The sequence below is a fragment of the Melitaea cinxia genome, chromosome 25 (genome assembly GCF_905220565.1).
Source record: "Melitaea cinxia chromosome 25, ilMelCinx1.1, whole genome shotgun sequence".
In the NCBI taxonomy this organism is placed as follows: Eukaryota; Metazoa; Arthropoda; class Insecta; order Lepidoptera; family Nymphalidae; genus Melitaea; species Melitaea cinxia.
In genome coordinates this window covers 6130125-6156288 of record NC_059418.1, presented here as the reverse complement: position 1 = coordinate 6156288, position 26164 = coordinate 6130125, and the positions used below count along the sequence as shown (strand labels likewise).

The 26164-nt window shown below is 37.8% G+C and overlaps 1 protein-coding gene across 1 annotated transcript in view; it reads right to left on the bottom strand.

The window, feature by feature from the left end:
- Positions 1-26164, bottom strand: part of LOC123666170 — a 74743-nt gene that overhangs the window by 19503 nt on the left and 29076 nt on the right. Inside the window, exons 5-9 of the mRNA XM_045600372.1 lie at positions 12820-12917; positions 8955-9119; positions 7441-7560; positions 5872-5988; positions 1889-2018 (exon numbers count right to left, since the gene is read on the bottom strand). Of these exons, the coding sequence (XP_045456328.1) occupies positions 1889-2018; positions 5872-5988; positions 7441-7560; positions 8955-9119; positions 12820-12917 (630 nt within the window). The remainder of the gene's footprint in view (positions 1-1888; positions 2019-5871; positions 5989-7440; positions 7561-8954; positions 9120-12819; positions 12918-26164) is intronic.

Here is a 26164-nt window from a genome sequence, read left to right as displayed (position 1 = left end):
TACTAAAAGCAAAACTAAGTATTAGCTAGAACCGTATACACGTCCGTCTATCCCTGGTGCCAACGACCAACCGCCACGAAAGCTTCCCCTCCGGTCGACTATGCTTTCGACATGGCCTGGTTGTGACGTCACATGGCGTGATCGGTAAACCACGCCCCCTTATCATCAATGTTATGCTAATTCTACATAATGTTTTCTTACGCTTTTTTTTCTTCAAATTAACGAGGGTGAAGCTGCGGGGAACAGCTAGTTGTAATAAATGAATGTTTTATTAGACTTTTCAGTTACATTTTATTAATATGAAATTATTCTATTTTTCAACTGGAATTGGATTTTGTAATATTTTAAAGGGTATTTGTATTTTTTTTTATATTTTGATTCTTTTTATATCAATACGATCGATAATCGAATCGTGATCGATATTTTATAGTGTATAATAAAACTGTTGTTATAGCATAAATAATTTTTTTTTCTTATTATTTGGCGGTAGTCATAAATTTGTTTATAACTACGAGACAGTACTTTGATGTTATCGTTAGTATTAAAATCGACATTGTTAGGAAAATGTCGACTTCAATAGGGTTTCCATCAGTCTCAAATATAATGGGACAGAAAAATAATATTCCTTCATAAATAATTGTTTGCTAGACGAAAAAGAAAAAAAAAAAGAATTCAATTTACATTGGAAACTAGTAAAACATAGGTAGACGAAAAATAGTGAAGTAAATACGAGTTATCAAAGATTACTAAAAAGTCGTTGTCGATCATTGACTGCGTAGATCGATTTCGGTGATTCTTTTTATAATCAAAAGGTAGTGTTGCTTGTCATGTGGTCACATTTAAATTTAATCGAGATTTATCGGGATTTGATGAAAGCTTTTTGATTGATCCCTAATAATGCGTATTTATTTGACAATTTTTGTTCAACTACCTACGTTGTATTATTTGTTGATGAAAGTCGTTTTTTTCCGTTTGTGATGTAAATCACAAATATTCTCAAATTCGTTTAAAAAAACCAGCGTACACCCACACGACTGAAATAAAACTTTCTATCTTCATAAACTTATATCTCCCTCTCAACTTCCGTTTTCCTCGCCCGATCATACTTTACGTAACGCTCCCGTCACGCATTCACCAGTTTACTTCCCAAGTCGAGGGTGCGTACAGAAGTTTTACTTCAAAAACTTATTTAATTTCATAGTTACACTGAGACTTATCCCACGAAACCGTGAACCATAGTTACCCGCTGTATACCAATTATTATAATGATATGAAATCGTTTGAGCACAACCTCGCATTACCCGATAATTGTAATAATAACAATTTGTCATTATGTTCGTACATATTACAATAGTCGTTCGTGAAATGAGAGGAAAAAATATTGCAATATTTCAATCGAATATGAGATACCTTTTATTGTGTGTCTGGGTGTTTGTGTGATATGAATTCAAAAAAAGGAGCAGGGCTATCAATTGGACTGGATTTTTGAAGTAAAACTTCTTTACGTACGCTTGACTTGGGGAGTAAGCTGGCGAATGCGTAAGAAGAGCGTTACGAAAAGTGTGATCGGGCGAGGCGAACGGAAGTTGAGAGGGAGATATAAATTAGCGAAGATAGAAACAGAGAGAGAGAGAGTTACGTCCCGTATATTTATTACGTCCCGTATATTTATTACGTCCCGTATATTTATTACACTGGAGGAGTTAAACAAATTTCACTTCAATCGTGTAGTCTAAAACACCCTCGTTTATTTATTTTATTTTATCATTATTATCTATTCAATTTTAGTCTTTCTAGCTTGTGTGATTTGTCACAAATAAATTATATATTATTTATATATTTCAAGTTTTAATTAATACAATTAAATATATTTTTTTTCTTGTCTTACCATCGCTGGGTGGATACAGTACAGCATGGTCCACGGTCCCCTCGATCAGTATCCTCAATGCTGTCACTCCATTTTCCACTGGCACACCCAGGGTTGTTGCTTCGTCGCCCCCACGCTTGACTAGCAGCATCTGGATATAATAATTAAAAAAAAATACTCGTCAGGTCTCATTTATGTATCATCGATTTCATGGACAGTTAACATCAATCAATTAAATACGAAATCGAAATATAACTTAAAAGTGAAATATCAAAAAGTTCTCATCTGATTTCAGTATTATTTAAATGGGACCACACGACTATCATCATTACAGCCTATACAGTCCACTGCTGGACATAGACCTCCACAAGTTTACGCCAAAAATAACGTGAACTCATGTGTTTTGCCCATAGTCACCACGCTGGGCAGGCGGGTTGGTGACCGCAGTCCTGGTTTTGTCGCACTGAAGACGCTACTGCCCGTCTTCGGCCTGTGTATTTCAAAGCTAGCAGTTAGATGGTTATCCCGCCACCGGTCGGCTTTTTAAGTTCCAAGGTGGTAGCGGAACTGTGTTATCCGGATATTTAGTCGCCTCTTACGACACCCACGGGAAGAGAGAGTTTGGCTATATTCTTTAGTACCGTAGCCACAAAGTACCACATGACTAGGTCCAGCTTTATTATTAAAGAAAAATCATCTATATTAGTAATACCAGTAACAAGTAAGGAAGTAACACGCATAAAAGTTTAACTGAGGTAGGGCACAGCAGGAAATTTCCTGTTCAAAATATGGGGCAGCCCGACAGGGGAAGTACCTCGACCTTACAGAAGATCACAGCTAAATAATACTGTTTTTTTTCTTCTTTATAAATCTTTATAAATCTTTATTTCTTCAAACGTTAGTATATAACATTAACACACATTACATCAGTTATATTTAGTCACAAAAAGAACAGTATGTCTCTGGTCCCCACACTAGGATTCCCTGTGTGGTGTCGTGTTTGCAGTGTTGTGTTCCCGTTGATGAGTAAGGTGACCAGAGCTCTTGGGGAGAATTGGGGGATAGGGTCGGCAACACGCTTGCGATACTTCTGGTGTTGCAGGCGTCTAAAAGCTACGGAAATCGCTTACCATCAGATGAGCCGTGCGCTTGTTTGCCGATCAATTTATTTGTAAAAAAAAGCAATCGAATTGAGACCTCCTTTTTTTGTTGCGGTTTAATGAAAATGTTTTATATTCAACCAATTCCCACCAAGATATCTGCGTTGGGGTTCCAGTCACACACAATAAAAGTACTCGAAACTCAGGTTTTAATCACACAAGTATTTTATTATTTATTATATTGGACATTGTATAAAAATTTTAATTAATTATTTACAAACATTTTAACTGAATGATGTCTGCACTTTCGAGATTTATAGGCAAATGGGTCTTCATGAGAACTTTAAAAGGCAAAATATTTATTTATCTAACTGGCTGTGCCTGTGACTTCGTTCGCGTTTTGGGTATATACATGTTCAACGCGATTCTACAAATTGGCATAACTTTTTAATTTATGAATCGATTGACATGAAACAAACACTAAACGTTAAGTGACGCCTATCACAATGTACTCGTGAAAACCTTATCTAAATCGGATAAGGTATATCTGAGATTAGCGTACAAAAACACACAGACGAACAGACAAAAATTCTAACAATTATAGTTTTGGGTGCTATTTCCGTTGATAAAGGTCCCAATAATATATTTTCTCATATATCTTTCATGTACAGACAGAAATCTGTTACATTTTTATTATATGTATTGATTATTTTCTGATCTACAAATATGATGCTACATTAAGTTGTGTCATAATATCATGCGATAATATATCCCTTTTCAAAAGAATGCTAAAAAGTCATATGTTAAATGCAAAGTCATAAAATCTATATATTAATACGTAAAGCAAAAACTTTGTACCAGTTTTTACGAAAATTACGCGGAAGGAGGAGTATGAAATTTCGTACACGTAAAGTTTATATAGAGTTGGAGTGCAGAATACTATTTAACCGACTTCCAAAAAATGAAAAAAAATTCCATTTTTTTTTATGTATGTTACTTCAGAACTTTTGACTGGGTGGACCGGACCGATTTTCGCAAAAAATTTTTAATCGAATGGTGGTGTGTGTCATTTGGTCCAATTTAAATTTATTTGAGATCTAACAACTACTTATCGAGTTATATCTAATAATGCGTTTTTACTTGACGCTTTTTTCATCGACTTACGTTGTATTATACCGCATAACTTTTTACTGGATATACCGATTTTGATAATTCTAATTTTTTGTTCGAAAGGAGATATCCCTAGTTTGGTACCATGATAAGGAAACTAGGATCTAATGATGGGGTCCCAGAGAAATAAGGGGGAAACTTTCGAAAATCCGCATAACTTTTTACTGGGTGTACCGATTTTGATAATTTTTTGCTGATAAAGCTGATATTTATCACGTGGTCACATTTAAATTTTATCGAGATCTAATAACTACTTTTTGAGAAATCTTTGATAACGCGTAGTTACTTGACTCTTTTTTCGTCGATCTACGTTGTATTACTTGTCGATGTAATTCAAGTCGGTTTTGTTCGTTTGCGAGCAAACACAATTATTTTTTTAATTATGCGTAAAAAATACATTAAATAAAATAAAAGACATTACACACACTACCATGTATTTGACACACACGCATATATAGGTATTCTTTTGTTTATTGTCTGTGGCTAAATTATGCTCGAATTTCGACCACTAGGCGACCACTAGTTGTAATAATTAGCCAACTTCAGCGGAGGAAAATTGTAATTAGTCAACAGCAACAGCCTATGTTTCGTATCTCATTATACGTGTATCGTTCTAATGAGAAATAAACCTCTTTAAAACTAATTGTATTTATTTACACTTCAAGCCACTCCCAAGAAAGGAGGAGGTTCTCAATTCGATCTTATTTTTTTAAATGTATGTTACCTCAGAACTTGACTGGGTAGACCGATTTTGATGAGTATTTTGCAATAAACAATCAATCAAAACTTTCCTCTTTAAAATATTAGTATAGAAAATACGCCTTTAATTGATTATGTTTTCGATTATCTATTTTGTATTACTTTTAGATATTGTTGATGTAAGTTTTTTTTGCACACGTCGAAACAGCACAGTTTGTAATAAAGTTGGATAAAAACATAATAATTAGGTTGTAAATTATTCATTACTACACATACTTAATTTAAATTCATCTTGCGTTTAGCGTTAAGCAAAATAAAACCACGAAAATCTTTGATATTATAAAAAAACGCATGATACCATATTACACATGTGTAATGTACGTATAAACTGGTTAGACTTCAAGAATTAGTAATGATGTTACGATAAATAACAAGACGCCGTGTTGGCGCAACGGTCACAGCCACGGATTGTACTTGTTGCGCTGGCGGTTGCGGGTTCGATACCCGCACATGACAAACATTTGTATTGGCTATACAGGTGTTTGCCGTGGTCTAGGTGTTTGTGCAGTCCTTGTGGGTCTTCCCGCCGTGCCTCGGAGAGCACGTTAAGCCGTCGGTCCCGGTTGTTATCATGTACACCTGATAGCGATCGGTACTCATAGTAGGGAATATATCCGCCAACCCGCATTCGAGCAGCGTGGTGGATTAAGCTCTGATCCTTCTCCTACATGGGGAAAGAGGCCTATGTCCAGTAGTGGGATATTACAGGCTGAAACACTTGCTGAAGCCGACATACGGTCTAGGATTGCCTACCCGGGCGTCCTGGATATCACCCGTAAATGGGTTCCCCTGCGATACCAAAAAGAGCAGCTACGATAAATGCCTTATTTTATTAGGAGTCTACTGCTTGAGAGCAGTTTGATTTAATCTGTGATCTTCTGTGAGGTTGATGTACTTTTCCGAACGGGCTGCTTCAGTTTTTGAGCAGGATATAACCTGCTGTGGGCCTGCCTGTGATTCTAATAATAAACTTACATCGAACATATCGTCATCAGGTTTAGTCAACTTGGCTCGTCTCGGTTCCATGTGGACAATGGGTTCCCACTGCTGAAGTTTGGCTTCTGCAGCCAGGTTGCTGGAACTATCTTCAGCCTGAAAATAAAGTTGATTATTACATTAAATTTTATTTAATACTAGCTGTGGAATTTAGCGAAAACGTTATTGTTCAGTTCGCAGAGTTATAAAATAAATAAATTTCTACAATAAAAGTAGCCTGAGTTCCAGCCGGTCCAGCCGTTTCAGAGATTTTATCGAGTGGTTTGACATTGCACAGCAGCTAACAATGGCAAAAAACTTGTGGCACATCTGTGATTAGCGGCGGTGGTACCATAACATATGGACACCTAAGCAGACTTAAGCTAGAGCACCAAAAGCAAAGTTCTTACAAGCTTTTAAGTAAGACGTTGCTAGGGCTGCCGTAATACATTATCAGTCATCATCGTAATCATCAATTCAGCGTTATTGGCAGCAAATTTTTGCTGTCAAAAACAATTGCTGAGGCAGTGACCTAGTTGGCCTATTCTTTTTTAATTCTATTTATGTATTCCTCGTCATTTTTTTCTTTTTTTATGTATCGCATTGTTATAATATATGTGTTATTTCAACATTTGTAAACTGGTAGACCAATAAAAAAGTTTTCTCTCTTCCTTTCCTTTAATAGAAATATCAATTTCCTCTTTGGCTTTAAGTATACAATCTATTTTAAGATAAGTAAACTATTTAGAATTATAAAGAAGGAAAAGTAAAAGTAAAGGTCAAATTTCAAAGGAAAAAGATAAATAATACTTATGCGACAAATTGATGATGGGGAAAAAACCATGGAATCATGGTAATTGACAGCAAAATATACAAAATTATTGAAAACAAATTTTTCATCGTTGCTTAGCTCGCGTGGACTGCATGGTTTTGACTGTTTCGTTTTCTACCGTTAAAATATAGCCTGTGTTAATCAGTGCTAACGTAACATTTTACTTTTGAAAGAATTTTCTCATTTCATTTCTAGGTCGAGTAGTTTTTGAGGATATTCGTTGCTATTTTTTTAAAATATAACTAGATCAGCAAACAAGTGTACAGTTCACTTGATGGTAAGTGATTACCGTGGCCTACAGACATCTGCAACACCAGAAGCATCGCAAGCGTGTTGCTAACCCTATTCCCAATTCCGTCCAAGAGCTCTGGTCACCTTACTTACCAACAGGAACAACACTGCTTGAAAACAGTATTATTTAGCTGTGATCTTCTGTAAGGTCGAGGTACTACCCCCGTCGGACTGCTCAATATTTTGAGCAGGAAATTTCCTGCAGTGACCCTGCCTCAGTTAAATACTAACACACACCAAGAAACACTACACCAAGAAACAAAAAATTCTTTCTTCTTTATAATATCAGTATGCTCTATATAATATATGTATGTCAAACTGTTTGTCTAACTTTGTACACGAATACACATGTCGGATCCTTACCCGTTTTTTCCAAAATAACTTAACTGAATTTTGGGAAATATACTAGTCCAACTATGGACCAATTAAAATGGATAACATACCACTATTTGCAAGGAGTACGGTAGGACTTCTCCCTCTGTATGTGACGAAATGTTCCTCAAGTCCTGAAGAGCCAACTCCGATTCGGGCGATGGGTGGTTCGGGTCTGTCCATATTGTGTACACCTGAGGAACAATATTGATTAGTAGAATGATAAGAGTAACAGCGGTTTCGTGCCGATTCTTCTCTGCTGAATCTATATTCCGAATTGGTGGAAGTTACACAATAACTATAAACAACACACTCGCAAACGAATAAGAAAAACAGACTCCAACTACATTGACAAGTAATACAACGTAAGTAGACGAAATAATTTAACAATCGAACGAAAAAAATTAATAAACGCACGAGTCGCCACTACGATTTTCGAACTTTCCCCTCGATTTCTCTGAGATGCCATCACCAACTTCGAAAAAGGAGGAGATTTCTCAGTTCGACCGTAATATAGGTATATTTTTTTATGTGTGTTCGCCGATAATTTGATCGTTCATGAGCCGATTTTGCTGATTCTTTTTTTTTTGTTCGAAAGGAAATGTCCCAAGAGTGGTACCATGATAAGGAAACCAGGATCTGATAATGGCATTCCAGCGAAATCTAGGGGAATTTTCGAAAATGGTAGTGGCGACTACTGCGTTTGTTAATTTTTTCGTCTACTTACGTTGTATTACTTATCGATGTAATTGAAGTCGGTTTTTTTTTCATTTGCTAGCAAACCCGATATTTTGTTTATTTACCATTTTAGTTATAAGAAAAATACGTATTTCACGTTCCGACCGTTGCACTAAACAATTGCATTGTAAATTTAGGAAACTTCTCGCAAAAAATGCATTATTTCAACATTTTTCTGTTACGCTAAATACGCATCAACATTGATAAACGCATAAAACAATACGATGTATATTTAACTCATTTCTGTTTGAGCATGGGTGTAATATATATTTATTTATACATATACTAGCTGACCCCGCAAACGTTGTCTTGCTATATACGTTCCTAACCCCCTTAATCCCCCTTATAACTTAGGGGTATGAAAAATAGATGGTAGCCGATTCTCAGACCTACCCGATATGCATACAAATACCGCTAATACAATTGTGGGATCGAACCCGCAAACGGCAGATATAAGACAGTGCTTTACTAAACTCCAAAAACAAACAAACTTTTTACTGTGTGGCTACGGCACTAAAGAATATAGCCACCACCTCTGTTCCCGTGGGTGTCGTAAGAGGCGACTAAGGGATTACACAGTTTCACTACCACCTTGGAACTTAAAAGGCAGACCGATGGCGGGATAACCATCCAACTGCTGGCTTTGAAATACACGGACCGAAGACGGGCAGCAGCGTCTTCGGTGCAACAAAGCCAGCCCTGCGGTCACCAACCCGCCTGCCCAGCGTGGTGACTATGGGCAACAAACATGAGTTCACGCATTTTTGGCGCGAACTTGTGGATGCCTATGTCCAGCAGTGGACTGCAATAGGCTGGAATGATGATGAATGATGACTTTTTTTCGATCTACCTTCAATCTCTTCTCCACCAAGGCCCTCAGAGCTAGGGGTAGACGTTGAGGGTCACCGGGGCCCTTGTCCGTAACTACGAACAGGGCGCTGTCGTAGGGCACCAGTTTAGCGGCTGATGCAATAGCTCTCATTGTACCGTCGTTGTTTGAATCTGTGTAGACTCCCTGTTAACAAAAGGCTTAAATTAATTTTAATTGAAATTATAAGGATAATAATCGTAGCTTATCTGATACATAAGTTACAGATAGGCTTTATCAGCAGGAGGTAAAATAAGCCTTGAACTGTCCTGACGTCAGATAGATTTCACGGCAAGCGGTTAATAGGCTCTATAGGCTATATTATATATAACATTATGTTACGAAGGAGAGAGAATTTGTGATAGCATAACATAGAATAGTGTGTTAGAACTAAATAATGTTTATCGTAATAAACATGAAAATATTGAACGCGCTTGTCTCAGTAACTACATACATACAGGTTCGAATTGAAAAATCATTTTTGTGTTTAATAGACCATTTACTGACGAAGGCTATAGGCTATATTTTTTCCTCAAATCAAAGCGTGCGAATCCGAGGGGCACAGCTAGTGTATTACAAATTGGTTTTATTCTAAAAATTCTTTGCATACACAGAACCGTTTTCCAGTTGAGAAAAATACAAAATATTGTCGTCATAACGACCTGATGATTTAACCTCTGAAATATTTGTAAAATTAATTGTTTCAAAATATTAGTAGATGTAATGTTTCACATATAAGCCAAACAATAATATTTTAAATGTTATTATGTGTTATATTAATGCGTGACCGATTCGTGAATGGCTCCACATGTGTTTCTTTTGAATGCAAATACACGGTTCGTTGTGTCTTTTATTGAATCTTTAACGTCATGTTTAAAAACGGACAGTAATAGGTTTTGCGTGGTAATAAACGAAAAAAAAACCCGACTTCAATTACATCGACAAGTAATACAACGTAAGTAGACGAAAATATAGGACACGTAATATATAAATATAATACGTGTTATCAAATTTTATTCAAAAAGTGGTAATCAGATCTCGATAGAGTTTAAATGGAGACAAGACAAACATCAGCTTACGATTCAAATAAGAATCATCAAAATCTGTCCAGCCACAAAAAAGTTATACGGTATAATACAACGTACGTCGACGAAATGATAGTTAAGAGAATAATTATTCGTTATTAGATATAGCTCGAAAAGTTGTTTTGTCAAATTTCATTGAATTTAAATGTAACCTCATACACGCAGCAGCTTTCAATTAAAAAAATCCTCAAAATCGGTCAACCCAGGAAAAAATAATTATAGTTCCGACTGTTAGTTCACACTCATCTTATGAGTGTTTTTATATTTTGTTCTGATTACTCTTCAATCAATTTAAACAAAATCCTATACCAAAATTGTGCACTAAATTAAAAATGCAATATATTTTCGATGAATAAATTAATCAATGATTTGATTGATTGCCTTCAAATGGCGCCAAAAGAGCACAGATAACGTCAATGTCACGTAGGATTGAGAATACACGAAGGAGATTGAACGGTACGATCGAGAGTAGGTATAACCTCCATCAAATTTTATAACCAGAAAAAAAATTGCAATTTAGTTTTTAAAAAATTATAATTTAGTTATGATATCGTTGTATTTACTTATATGTACTTATAAAATAACAAGTTTTGATTTAGTAACTCACTGAATGACATTCCTACATCGAAGGGTGTGAAATAGGGGTTGAAAGTTTGCATCAAAAGCTGACATGTTAGAGTGATCGAAAATGAGTAAATACGTTTTTAGAAATTCTATCCTTAAAGGGGCGAAACGCTTGATGAAACTTCTAACCGACTTCCAAAAAAGGAGGAGGTTCTCAATTCGACTGTATTTTTTTTTGTATTAAAAAAACAAAAAATATAAAAAAAACATTTTCTAATATCTCATTGTAAATATTATAAATTTCTACGTCAGAAAAGCCTTACACTCAACGGCTCTCACTAGGATTTGTGTTGGGTGTCCGGAAACACAAAATACAGAAGCACAAACGTCCAGACTACCGCAAACATCTGTATGACGCTTCAGCCTATAATATCCAACTGCTGGGCATAGGCCTCTTTCCCCATGTAAGAGAAGGATCAGAGTTTAATCTACCACGCCGCTCCAATGCGAGTTGGTGGATATATTCCATACTATGAGTAACGATCGCTATCAGGTGTATATACACACATAATAACGACCGGGACCGACGGCTTAACGTGCTCCCCGAGACGCGATGGGGAGACCCACAAGGACTGCACAAACACCCAGACCACGGAAAATATCTTTATGTCAACCACAGTTTGCCATGTATGGGGATCGAATCAGTAACCGCTAGCGCAACAGCCACAAACCAGTATTATGAGCGTTGCGCCAACGCGAATATGAATAATATCAGACATGGAGCCCAAATTGATTGAAGTCAGCAAAAATTTTAAGGTGAAAAAATATTGGAATATAGATTAAATACTAAAAGATTGAAGGTTCTGCGAAGGTTTTGTTTGCGGAAGCTACGTGTCTCTATTCACACTTGCCTTCTATGACCTTGTTGTTATAAATTTAGGGGTCAGTGTTCCAATAAAAACCTTAAGGTTGTCACGACGTCTTACTATAAATAAGTAATGGTATATACAGGAGATCTATTAAATTAAATCACATGTAGGTACTTAATATCATTTATCTATATACTGACGATGCTTTGGCGCAGCGGTCACAGTACTGACTGTTGCGCTGGCGGTCGCCGGTTAGATCCCCGCTCACGAAAGATATTTGTATTGGCCATATAGATGTTTGTCGTGGTCTGGGCGTTTGTGCTTGTTTAATGTGTGTGTTTCCAAACCCCCGACACAGGAGACAATGGCGGCTGTTGAGTGTGAAGCGTTTATATTATTTATTACTAGCTGACCCGGCGAACTTCGTATCGCCTAACACAAACTTTATCGTATGGTATTAAAGTTCAAATTGACTTTTAAGTATTATCACAAATCTTTTGTATGGGAGTATAGAAAAGTGTTGTTTTTAGACTTTTTCAGGAAATTTAAATTTTTTTTTGAATTTATCTCTCCGTAAGAACCCTTCTTGTACTTCAAGGAATATTTAAAAAAAAGAATTAGCGAAATCGGTCCAACCGTTCTCGAGTTTTGCGCTTAGCAACACATTCAGCGAATCATTTTTATATTATAGAAGATTATATACAAGTAAATAAAACTGGAGTGTCTATTTGTAATATTCAAAGAACCGCTTTTTACTACATTCATATGTATGTATACAGGGAACATACATCAAAATAATATTTTTTACAATTTTTGTCTGTTTGTTCCGACTTGTTGTTTTTTCTGAAACGGCTGAACCGATTTCGACGGGACTTTCACTGGCAGATAGCTAATGTAGTAAGGAGTAAATTTTATCATCATATTAATAACGGCTACTTTTATTTTAGAAATTTATTTACCTATATAACGCTGCGAACTAAACAATAACTTTTTTGTTTAATTCCACGCGGACGAAGTCGCGGGCGTAGCGAGTAAGCTATATAATCAAACAAGATCAATCAGTATAATAGAAGCAACAGTTTAGTCACGACATAGATTTCCAACTGAACTGTGAGACAGACGAAAATTGTAAAAAATGTTATTTTGGTATATGAACCGTGTGTACATCCATATGCATTTAGTAAAAGCGGTCATTTTAACATTACAAACAGACACTCCAATTTTATTTATTTGTAAAGATCAGCAGTGCTCTCATGCGAAGTCAGGGTCCAGTCGCTAGTTTAATTTTTTTTTATTTTTTTGTTGTTGCATACAATAAAATTCACTTACTTGATACTTTGACAGAAGTTTTGATAGAGCCTCCGAAACTGTTTTGTCGCTCCCGCTGCTAGTTGGTTGAAGGTTGTGACGGGATCTCCAGCTCACTCCTGGCAACAACAAAAAAGTGCATTTAGTGTATATTGATGTAGACCACAGCAGCAAATATCTTGCTCAAAATGCCTGTCTGGGGTAGTACCTCGACCTTACAGAAGACCACAGCTAAATAATACTGCTTTCAAGCAGTGTTGTGTTCCGGTGGTGAGTGAGTTGACCAGAGTTTCTGGGGAGGGTCGGGGATCGGGCCATAGGCTACGGGATCCGTTTAGCATCAAGACAACCATGCAGCTATTTGCCAACGTTGTAGTAAACGAAGGTGTATGTTCTCATACATAAAACAGCAAAATGCGTATAAAATGCATGCATTATAAGAAAGAAAGAAAAAAAACTTTTTATTGGCATTCCAGTTTACAAGTGTTGAAACGGAATACATCTTCTAATATATAAAATTCTCGTGTCGCGGTATTTGTAGTTAAACTCCTACGAAACGGCTTGACCAATTCTCATGTAATTTTGTGTGCATATTGGGTAGGTCTGAGAATCGAACAACATCTATTTTTCATTCCCTAAATGTTAAGGGTAGTCCACCCCTAATTTTTTTTTTAATTTTTAGATAAATCATCTATTTTTTATTTTATTATGATTTGGCGTAAAAATACATCCCACCAAAAACATTTTCATGTAAAATGTTGCCAAGACGAGATCATATGGCTCGCACTGTCAAAAAGTTATCAGATCTCATGTAGAGCCAAGCTTCTAACTCTACACGCCCTAACTCTGCAAACCCTAACTTTACAAACTCTACACCTTAGTCAAAATATGTGGCTTGACCGTTTCGCTACCGTCACGTGGGCGTAAGGTGAAAAATTTATTCACTGTTTATTACTTTTCTGTTATACAATAGTTCTATTAAAGAAAAAATAAAAAGAAGAAGAATAATTGATATACATATAATAAAAAATAAAAAGAAAATATACATATATATAAATGAGACAGGAAAGTCGTCATCTACAACATCGGCAGCCGGTAGTAACGAAACGGCCAAGCCACATATTTTGACTAAGGTGTAGAGTTTGTAAAGTTAGGGTTTGCAGAGTTAGGGCGTGTAGAGTTAGAAGCTTGGCTCTACATGAGATCTGATAACTTTTTGACAGTGCGAGCCATATGATCTCGTCTTGGCAACATTTTACATGAAAATGTTTTTGGTGGGATTTCACTTCTTTTTGTAAGTTGCTTATGACAATATTATAGCTGCATTTTAGCTCCGACACATTTTATACCATAAATATCATCCAATCTTCACAATATTCGGTTTAAGCACGCTGTTTTTGATTTTATGTTGAACTGATATGCAAACAGTGACCTCCGCCAAAACTTAAATAGCAAAATTACAAAATGTAAATTTTCGACATAAACTAATAACCGATTTTTATTTTTTATATATTTTATTATTATTATTAATAACAAGGAGTCCCTATATCAATTTTCAGACCTCTAGCATTAAAATTTGCGGAAGTCTCATACAAACTTCCATCTCCTATTTTAAGGGGTTAGGGGGTAAAAGTTCCAAGTTTTAGAATTTTTTTGTTGTTTGTGTACTAATACTAGCTTACATACCAAATTTCAGCTTTCTGGGACTTCAGGAAGTACTCTATGAATTTTGATGATCATCAGTGAGTGACGAAATCGGGGTTTTTTAGGTATCAATAAAATCTAAAGTATAAGAGCTATGCAATTGAAACTTTATATGTTTAATAAATCCGCTATTGACATCATATCCCCAGAATTTTGTTTATCTGGTATAATCCAAACCCAAGTTATGAGGGTTCAAAAAAACGACGAAGCGCTTCGAGAAAAGATAGGTAGTGCTTTTCGTTTTTTTTTTTTTTTTTTTTTTGTTTCGTCTTGGCGGGGGCACTACCGTGCCCCCAGATACAACCCTAAATTTTCACCCTTCTACCACCAACCCCTATTTTTAAATAGCGTTTAGTGGTAAGACAACGTTTGCCGAGTCAGCTAGTATATTATAACAATACTATACAATGAGTAAAGTGAAAAAAAAAAGTAAAAAATTAGCGTATTTAGAGATCATTGGCTTAAGCGACCCGCACCGGCTTCGCACGGCTGCAAAAACTATCAGTGTTCTACTATACTTATTCTCTACTATATTATGCATGTAAACCTTCCTCTGGAATCAATCTATTTATTAAAGAAAACCGCATCAAAATACGTTGCGTAGTTCTAAAGATCTGAACATACAGACAGCGGGACGCGACTTTGTTTTTAACCGACTTCCAAAAAAGGAGGAGGTTCTCAATTCGACTGTATTTTTTTTTTTTTTTTTTTTATGTATGTTACATCAGAACTTTTGACCGGGTGGACCGATTTCGACAAATTTTGTTTTGATCGAAAGGTGGTGTGTGCCAATTGGTCCCATTTAAATTTATTTGAGATGTAACAACTACTTTTCGAGTTATATCTAATAATGCGTTTTTACTTGACGCTTTTTTCGTCGACCTACGTTGTATTATACCGCATAACTTTCTACTGGATGTACCGATTTTGATAATTCTTTTTTTGTTAGAAAGGGGATATCCCTAGTTTGGTACTGTGATAAGGAAACCAGGATCTGATGATGGGATCCCAGAGAAATCGAGGGAAACTCTCGAAAATCCGTAATAACTTTTTACTGCGTGTACCGATTTTGATAATTTTTAATTTAATCGAAAGCTGATGTTTATCATGTGGTCACATATAAATTTCATCGAGATCTGATAACTACTTTTTGAGTAATCTTTGATAACGCGTAGTTGCTTGACTATTTTTTCGTCGATCTACGTTGTATTACTTGTCGATGTAATTGAAGTCGGTTTTTTTTTTCGTTTGCGAGCAAACACAATTATGTACTATGTAAAGATTTTGCAGAACATATGCAATAACATAATACGAGTATGTATACTTCCGTTGTTATCTTATTTTTTACTTATGTACCGGATTTTGTGAACATTTTTTTGCCTTTTTTTTACCTTGATGTCTAAATGAAAGGCGATAAACTTGCTTTTCTTACTGTTGTCGAAATTGTATGTATAATTTATTATGTGTTTTTTAGGAGGAATGATATGTTCCATTAATTTAGATAGGTGTAGATTTTGTTTTTATTTGAAATGTTCAACTTTTTGTTGAAATTAATCAATTGATTTAAATATCCTGACTAAAAAGATAGCTTATGTTCAAATAACTAGCTGTGCCCGCGACTTCGTCCGCGTGGAATAATGACTTTGAACAGCAAATTTTGGATATAATGATGGATTATTTCGGTTTTTTTTTTTTTTTATGTCACTAGGTCGGCAAACAATCGTACGGCTCACCTGATGGTAAGCGATTACCGTAGCTTATAGACACCTGCAACACCAGAAGCATCGCAAGCGCGTTGCCGACCAATCCCCAATCCCCCCAGGAGCTCTGGTCACCTTACTCACCAACAGGAACACAATACTGCTTGAAAACAGTATTATTTTGCTGTGATCTTCTGTAAGGTCGAGGTACTACCCCAGTCGGGCTGCTCCATAATTATTTTGGATTATAATCACCGTCGTTTTGGGTATTTAAATTTTCAACGTGTTCCTTTAAATTTGAATAACTTTTTTATTTATGAACCGATTGACATGAAACTAACACTAAATGTTAAGTGAAGCTTACCACAATATATTAGTAAAAACCGCATCAAAATCGGATAAGCCGTTTCTGAGATTATTGTGCAAAAACATATTACATTTACATTTTTATTATATGTATTGATGTTTGAATTACTACATGCTTGATATGGAATTTTAGACGCTACTGGTAAGATGAAAAATACAACATTTTTATATTAGGGATCATAATTATATTAGGGTTGATTCAGTAATATAAGCAACGAGTACCTAAATGTAGGTAGTCAAGTTTACTCAGCAAATATAAGTTTGTTAGAATATTAGGCTCCCATTGTTAGATTGCTTGTTTTGGAACGAAGTCCCTTATGGCGCGTTGCGTTGGGGTAACCGTAACGTTAAATAAAAGCGTAAGATATTTATGTTTAGTCTATGTATGATGACTATAAATTGTCTAATGTATAGTCAACATGATGGCTGTTATTATTATTGCAGTTTGCTATTATTATTATATCATTCGATAATTGTTATATATAAAAATATCACTTCAGCCTATCGCAGTCCACTGCTGGACATAGGCCTCCCCAAGTTCGCGCCACACATCCCGGTCTTCCGCAATCCTCATCCAGCCTACACCGGCAATCTTACGTAGATCGTCGGTCCAACGGGCCGGAGGACGTCCCACACTGCGTTTGCCAAGACGCGGTCTCCACTCTAGGACCCGTCTACTCCAACGGCCATCGGTCCTGCGACACAGATGACCAGCCCACTGCCACTTCAACTTGCTAATTCTGTGGGCTATGTCGGTTACTTTCGTTCTCCCGCGGATAGTCTCATTTCTAATCCTGTCTTTGAGAGAGACCCCAAGCATGGCCCGTTCCATTGCACGTTGAGCGACTTTAAACTTGTGGACCAGTCCCTTGGTCAGTGTCCACGTCTCGGCTCCGTATGTTAACACAGGCAGGACGCATTGCTCGAAAACTTTTGTCTTCAAGCATTGCGGAATCTTCGAAGTGAAGACTCGACGGAGTCTGCCAAACGCCGCCCAGCCCAACCGAATCCTCCTATCGGCCTCCTTCTCGAAGTTGTTGCGGCCTAGTTGGATAGTATGGCCTAGGTAAATATAATCCTGAACAACTTCGAGAAGGGTACCATCGACCGATACCGGTATCGGTATGACTTGGTTGTTAAACATAACTTTCGTCTTATCCAAGTTCATACAGAGACCGACACGTCGGGAGGACTCGTTTAGGCCGGCCAGCATTTGGCCTAACTCATCCAGCGTCTCCGCAAAGATGACAATATCGTCGGCGAAACGAAGGTGAGAGATGAATTCACCGTTGACGTTGATGCCCCGTTCCCCCCAATCCAAGGTCTTAAAAACATCCTCTAGCGCAGTGGTAAACAGTTTCGGTGATATTACATCCCCCTGTCTTACCCCGCGCCGGAGGGAAATAGGTCTTGTTCTTTGGTCATTGACATGAACGGTCATCGTCGCCGCGTCGTACATAGATTTTAGTATCTCGATATATCGCCAGTCGATATGACATCTCTGCAGAGAGTCCAGCCGGCCTAGCATGCATACAACGAGATATCTCTTGACGAGAGAGAGAGTTAATGTCTACATCGAGTATTTTCTCGATTACCCTAACATGCGCACTACGAGAGACAAAATTCTCTTCCGAAGACTTCGCCTTGTCGAGTAGAGAAACATTATCAACCATAATCCCAACTGAATATCATTCTTATATCTTATGTCGTAAAGTTGAATTTACAAGGTTATTGACCAATTTCAAACGAGTGACACATGTTTTATTTAACAATGTTCTCGGCCTTTTGGCTAAGATAAAAAGTGTATATCTAATTAAAAAAATCTAATATGGAAAATAAAACGGCGTAAGTAAATGAATTTAATTATATATGTAAAACAATATGCTCGTGTTGTGCTTTATATCTTGTCGCACATTAGATAATTGTAATCTATCACGCATTGTTTTTTTTTTTTTTTTTTTTTTTTTTTTTAATTTTTAAAATTTTTTGAATTTTTGAATTTTTTTTTTATTATTGATTTTACTTTTATTCTATTTAATTTTATTTTTAGTTATTAATTTTTTTAATATAATTTTGTTTTGTTTTTTATTCTGAATGTTGTCTTGTCTTGTTGTACTAACCCAATATGGACTTATACTTTGGTCTGAAATAAAGTGTTATTATTATTATTATTTAGAATAAGAAGCAACAGGGCGCAAATACGTTTTTTGTGTCATTATATGGCACAAAATATTTCGCATTTCCCGCTCTTCGTATACCGAAATTATATAATTATAATAGGGAAACGCCATGGTATACAAAAAATAGGCACCCGGTTTTATTTATTTTTTATTTATCGTCTTTCTCGTCGATAATATTGAAGACGAGAAGTTTCTCTTCCTAAAACGACAAAATTAGACAAAATTACGATGTCATGTTAGCTTCCGTAGAGATAAATATCACAGATCACTAAAATTTAATGATTATCTCTTCTTGACGTAACGAGAAGAGTATCGCGTGCACGCATGTTAGCTGCTGTAGACATAGAGAGATAATACGAGAAAAGGGGTAGACAAAATTTTGTCGTGGCGCGCATGCTAGGCCGGCAGGACAGCCCAGGTCTCGACGGAGTCGAAGGCTTTCTCGTAGTCCACAAATGCCATACACAGCGGTTGATTATATTCTTCCGTCTTTTGGATAATCTGCCGAACAGTATGGATGTGGTCCACGGTGCTGTAGCCATTTCGAAACCCAGCCTGCTCTGGTGGTTGGAATTCGTCGAGTCTTCTGGCGAGACGATTCGTAACAACCCTCGAAAACAGCTTATAGACGTGGCTCAGAAGTGAGATCGGTCTGTAATTCTTTAACAGAGACTTATCGCCTCTCTTAAAGAACAGCACCACCACACTCCTGGACCACGCCTCCGGCGTGGTACCTCGGTGGATGACGGCGTTAAATAGTCTTGCCAAGGCTTTCAGGACAGGTCGCCCTGCGGCTTTAAGGAGTTCAGTGGTAACTCCGTCATCCCCCGGGGCCCTTCCGTTTTTAAGCTGCCCGAGCGCTGCACCAATCTCATCCTCTTCGAAGTCCGGGATACACTCCGAATAATGGCGCAACAATGGTGCCCGTGGATCTTCGGTGTCCCAAGTCGCAGGCTTGCGTGCGCTCGACGAGTACAGCTGTCCATAAAAATTCTCAACCTCTTCTCGGACCTGAGGGCGAGAGCAGACGGTTCTGCCATCTGCTGTTTTAAGCTTCGCAAGAAGGCTTCTCCCCAATGGTCTTTGGAAAACTTTGGACCCCCTATTCTGCTCAATCAGAGTAGCAACCTCTCTCGTATTTGAGCAGCGGAGGTCTCGGCGAATAATTTTCCGTACCCTCTTGGAAAGAGCCCTCTGTTCTGGCGAAGCAGCCGGCAACTCGCGCCTCTGCCGCATCAGATCCAAGGCTTCGGGAGAAAGTTTGGACTGCTTCGTTGGCTTTGTTGGTGGAAAGTGCCTGCGACCCAGTGTACACACCGTCTTCACCACGTTGTCGGTTATCTCGTCCACGTCGCTAGTAGTTTCCAGCGAATCGAATCGGTTTTGGAGTTCCAACTGAAACTGCTCGGAGCCACATAGTATTTGGGGCAGCGTAGGTCGGAGAGTAGATTTCATCAAGCGGGTCCGCTCCTTTCGGAGACATATATTCAGAGTGCCCCGTACTAGCCGGTGGTCGCTGCCGGTGTTAAACCTGTTAACCACTGAGACATCTCTGAATATATGCCTTTTATCCGCTATGATGAAATCTATCTCGTTCCTCGTCACAGTATCGGGGCTTTGCCATGTCCACCTCCTTTGGGGCTTCTTCTCAAAAAATGAGTTCATCAAGAAGAGCCCCTCCGATTCGAGGAAGTTGACAAGCGTCTGCCCCCTGTGATTCCTGTGCCCCAATCCGTGTGGTCCGATGCTCGATCCGTCGCGGCCTTGTACTCCCACTTTAGCGTTGAAGTCTCCCATAACAACGCTGTAGAAGGTCGAAGTAGTGCCATGTATGGCCCTTGTGATATCTTCATACAAGGCTTCGACTTCATCGTCAGAGTGTGCCGAGGTCGGCGCATATACCTGTATCACTTTCAGGGAGTACCTGTCGGTGAGCTTAAGTACAAGGTACGCTACCCGGGTCGACACACTACTGACTTCCACAACGTTGTTAGTGAGAGTCTTGTGAACCAGAAAACCGACGCCACCTTGGGAAAGCCCATCACCTTCACGGAAGTAGAACAAGTGCCCGGAGTCCAGGATCATCGTGTCCTCTCCCTCTCTTCGGACTTCAGACAACCCCAGTATGCTCCACTTAATGTGACTAAGTTCTACCTCAAGTTCGGTGAGGTGATGGTCCAACCGTAGCGTGCGTCCATTATACGTAGCCAGGAATATTTTTCTATGGCAGCCTCCCGTACCCCGGTGATTCTTAGCACCCTCTACCCCACCGTTACCACGGCCGCTGCCGTAGCCGGGAATAGTGGGGCTGCCGGGAACTGAGGGCCTTATTTTTAGGTTCGAACTCATGGGGGTTTTTGCCCATAGTCACCACGCTGGGCAGGCGGGTTGGTGACCGCAGGGCTGACTTTGTCGCACCGAAGACGCTGCTGCCCGTCCTCGGTCTGTGCATTTAAAAAGCCAGCAGTTGGATGGCTATCCCGCCATCGGTCGGCCTTTTAAGTTCCAAGGTGGTAGTGGAACTGTGCTATCCCTTAGTCGCCTCTTACGACACCCACGGGAAGAGATGGGGTGGCTAAATTCTTTAGTGCCGAAACCACACAGCACATATAAAAATATAAATCAATATAAATAAAAAAATTATCTAAACATATTTAGTGTTGAGATATTTTTGTAAAGTCGTTTTTTTTATTTTAATCGATAAAAAATCATAATATAAAATGTATACCTGAATATAATTATTTTTTTTATACCTCGAATACAACTTGAAATAAATATTTTATAACAAGGAACTTCGTTCCTATCTGGCGTCGCACGACACTACACGTTTTTTTTATACTATGTACTAGAATGGCAAAATAATTGTATGGTAAGTGGTTATCTTAGCCAATTATACCCTGCTGTATCTCCGCCAGGCTTCCAGCCCTCCTGGAAGCGGATAGGGGGATATCTGTATCAAATTGCAGTTCCCACCCTCTCCACTCCATTTCATGACCTTATATGTCTATATCTCGGTCATGCACGCGACTCATATTTAATAACCATCTTACAAAACGCCCAAGCGAAACAAATCGAATAAAAAAACTCCCTACTATATCAGAAGCTAAACGTTGCTTAGTGTATACTTAAGTCTGGCTCTCTGACTACAATTGGAACATATAATTACTTGAGAGTAGTGGTGACTGTGGTCTTCTGATGGTTGAAGTATTAACCAGTTATCTGCTCCAGATTTTGAACAATATACTTTGATCAATCTCACGAGCTTATTTGCTGTGCTTTTCACTAAGGTTCTAGTATGCCTTTGTACATCACATCATCATCATCATCACAGCAGCCTTTCGCAGTCCACTACTGTACATAGGCCTCCAAAAGTTCACGCCATTTTTGTGTTTTGCCCATAGTCACCACGCCGGGCAGGCGGGTTGGTACTTTGTATTGTTGATGCCTTTGTACATCTTCCTCTATTTGTACTACTTTTGTTTGTATCTTTTAATGGTGTGCAATAGAGAATATTATTATTATTATTATTACGTTCTTAGTGATCTGCTCTAGATTTTGTACGAGTTATTGACTATGCCCTACCTCAATTAAAATCGTTTAGCCACAGACAGTACAGAGTTATTTTCTGAAGAAAATAACCGTAGACTGGACGTACTAGTCATAACACACTCACACACATCAGCCTATCGCAGTCTACTGCTGAACATATACCTCCACAAGTTCGCACCAAAAAATGGCGTGAACTCATGTGTTTTGCCCATAGTCACCACGCTGGGCAGGCGGTTTGGTGACCGCAGGGCTGGCTTATTTAGCTGGCTCTGGTGTATTTTAAAGCCAGCAGTTGGATGGTTATCCCGCCATCGGTCGGCTTCTTAAGTTCCAAGGTGGTTGTGGAACCTTGTTACCCCTTATTCGCCTCTTACGATACCCACGTGAAGAGAGGGGGTGACTATATTCTCTGCTGCCGTGACCGCACATTATATTACATGTTGAATTCGCTCTACCTCAATTCAAATCGTTTGCTCAAAGTACAAAGTAGTTACAACAATAATTTTGTTAGAATTTAATTTATTAGATAGTATACAACATAGAATCGATCTTAGTTAAATATTGCACGTGTTAACTGGAGCGCAAACTTACATAACTCGCCCAAGGTTACAAGCCTCACAAATTGAATCTTGGAAAGTTTCACAAATCTCGAGTCGTTTGTAGACTCGTGTTATGGTATATATTGTAGCGATCGCCGTTAGGGATTACCAATTTGCAATTCATTAAAAGGTAGCAAACCTGGCGCACTTCGTATATACATATGTAGCAGTAATTTTTTCATGACATTTCAAAAATTTATTTAATTACTAAAGCTATGTGTACACATATCGATATCATCATCATCATTACAGCCTATACAGTCCACTGCTGGACATAGGCCTCCACAAGTTTACACCAAAAATAACGTGAACTCATGTGTTTTGCCCATAGTCACCACGCTGGGCAGGCGGGTTGGTGACCGCAGTACTGACTTTGTCACACCGACGACGCTGCTGCCCGTCTTCGGCTTATGTATTTTAAAGCCAGCAGTTGGATGGTTATCCCGCCATTGGTCGGCTTTTTAAGTTCCAAGGTGGTAGCGCAACTGTGTTATCCCTTAGTCGCCTCTTACGACACCCACTGTACTGCGTAGCTACGGTACTAAAGAATATAGCCACCCTCACATAGCGATAATTCATTTTTATTTATATAAAGTCTGGCTGCGCCCAGCGGTTTGAGACGCGTTAATTTGAAGGAAAAGCTAGCCTATAAACTATCCTCGGAAATTGGAGTATCAAGGACAAAATGAATTTTTCAATTCGGACTAATAGTTCCTGAGATTAGCGAGCTTAAACGAGAAACAAAATTTTCAGCTTTATAACATTAGTTTAGATGTTTATATTATTATAATAGGTTATTAAAAACACTTAAGACCTCATTTACATTGTCTTAGTTTTTTTTTTGTAAATAAAGCTTGACTTGTAATGGTAATAACATTAAAGAATGGAACAAAAAAATAACAGATAGTATTTTAAAATTTAACAATGTATCAAAATATATATCTATACGTGAAGCAAAAACTTTGTACCCCTTTTTACGAAAATTGCGCGGACGGAGGACTATGAAATTTCGTACACTTATAGTTTATATAGAGAAGAAAAATACATTAAATCAATAAATAATTTAAAAAAAAAAACATTACACACACTACCATGTATTTAACACAACACGCATATACATACATACTCTTTTGTTTATTGTAAAGTCTGTGGTCAATTTGATAAATTAAAAAAAAGTTTTTTATTTTAATTGTTTTTAGGTTTTCTTTTATCTAATTTTTTAATTATGGTTGAATTTCGACCACTGGACGACCACTAGTATATTTAAATAGTCATAGATACTTAAAATTTTTACGAATCTCGAGTTTTACAGAGTATTTAAATTTTTTGTTTAGTTATTGAAGCTAACACTGAATCGTGATGTGTGTTTAACTGAGAAAGACCAGTCTGAAACTCATGAATCACTCTAACAAATTAAAAAATTATCCTGATTGAAATTAAAACATATTTTATATGATTGTCAAAATGATTTTAGTTTCAAAATGTAAATATAGTTAACTTGTCCTGTTTTCTAAGTTATTGGCTCACAGCGTCAATTAAACATTTTCCTGAAAGGTTGTGTTACCAAGAGTTTTTCGAAATTTCCTCTGCTACCTGTGACGGTTCTAATACTAGATGGCGCTAGTTTCTTTGTGTGTTCGTAACATTATTATTTCGAAATCTGAAATACGGTATCATTGTGTCTTTTTTGTGGGATTTTGTGGATACCCATATGTGGTTGTTGAAATTGAGTGCATTTTCTGAACAATATTAGAGGGCGACTTCCAAAAATTACGGGCCTCGACGCTTCAGCCTGTAATATCCTACTAGCATAGGCCTCTTTCCCCATGTAGGAACAGGATCAGAGCTTAATCCACCACGCTGCTCCAATGGGGAATGGCGGATATATTCCCTTACTACGAGTAACGATCGCTATATCAGGTGTATATGATAACGACCGGAACCGACTCCGTGCTCTCCGAGGCATGGTGGGGAGACCCACGAGGACTGCACTTGCAGCATTAAAGACCTCAATTGTTTTAAATTTCATTTTTTATACCGTTAGGGTAGTAAACAAACATATGGTCCGCCATCGGGGAAGTGATTAGCGTAATACGCAATGAACATCGCCAGCGCGTTGCCAACCTTTGTGATGATGTACCAATAGAATTGTCGCAGATTTTTTATTTATTTGTATTTCCTTCAGCACACTATTTCGGTGACAACTACTTTACCATTTTTATTAAGATTTAAGATACATTTTTGACTGTTATTTGTCATCTGTCTTCTTAAGTAACTTAATTAAATTTGTTCTTGATTTCAGGTAAGCATACAATGGGGTGTCTGATTTGGAGATGTTGTGTAAGTTTCTCTTTTAAATTTTAGAAATACTCAAGCAGTACTAAATACTAATAATTTATATTTCCCTCTCAATTCCCGTTCGCTTCGCCCGATTACACTTTTCGTAACGTTCGTCATGCATCACCAGCTTACCCCGAAGTCAAGCGTGCGTAAAGAAATTTTACTTCAAAAATAATTATAAATCAATATCTGCTCTAAGTGGGAGTGAACCAGCGACCAGAGTAGTTACGTTTTAGTAATTAAGTCACCTTATAATAATAATTGTAGTTCAAGTTGACATGGAATTATAATAATTGTCAAAGATTGCGTAACAATGACTGATTCATCATTACATCACTACAGCCTATACAGTCCACTGCTGGACATAGGCCTCCACAAGTTTACGCCAAAAATAACGTGAACTCATGTGTTTTGTCCATAGTCACCACGCTGGGCAGGCGGGTTGGTGACCGCAGTACTTGCTTTGTCGCACCGAAGACGCTGCTGCCCGTCTTCGGCCTATGTATTTCAAAGCCGGCTCGGTCGGCTTCTTAAGTTCCAAGGTGGTTGTGGAACCTTGTTATCCCTTAGTCGCCTCTTACGACACCCACGGGAAGAGAGGGGATGGCTAAATTCTTTAGTGCCGTAGCCACACAGCACTGGCTGATTCATTAAGCGATAATTATACAAGTTTATACCTCTGACTTGGTTCGCATGGAATCTACTATTTACGATATTACAATTGTTTATCTATTACTAGCGACCCGCCCTGGCCCGCACGGGTGCAGTGCTGATGCTACATATACTATCGGAATGTCTTTACATATAGCGTTCACAGCTTTTTATTATTAGACAATACAAACATGTTTTCTTTAGAGGTTACGCTTGAAAGAAGATTATACATATAAACTTTCCTCTGGAATCACTCTACTTACTAAAGAAAATCGCA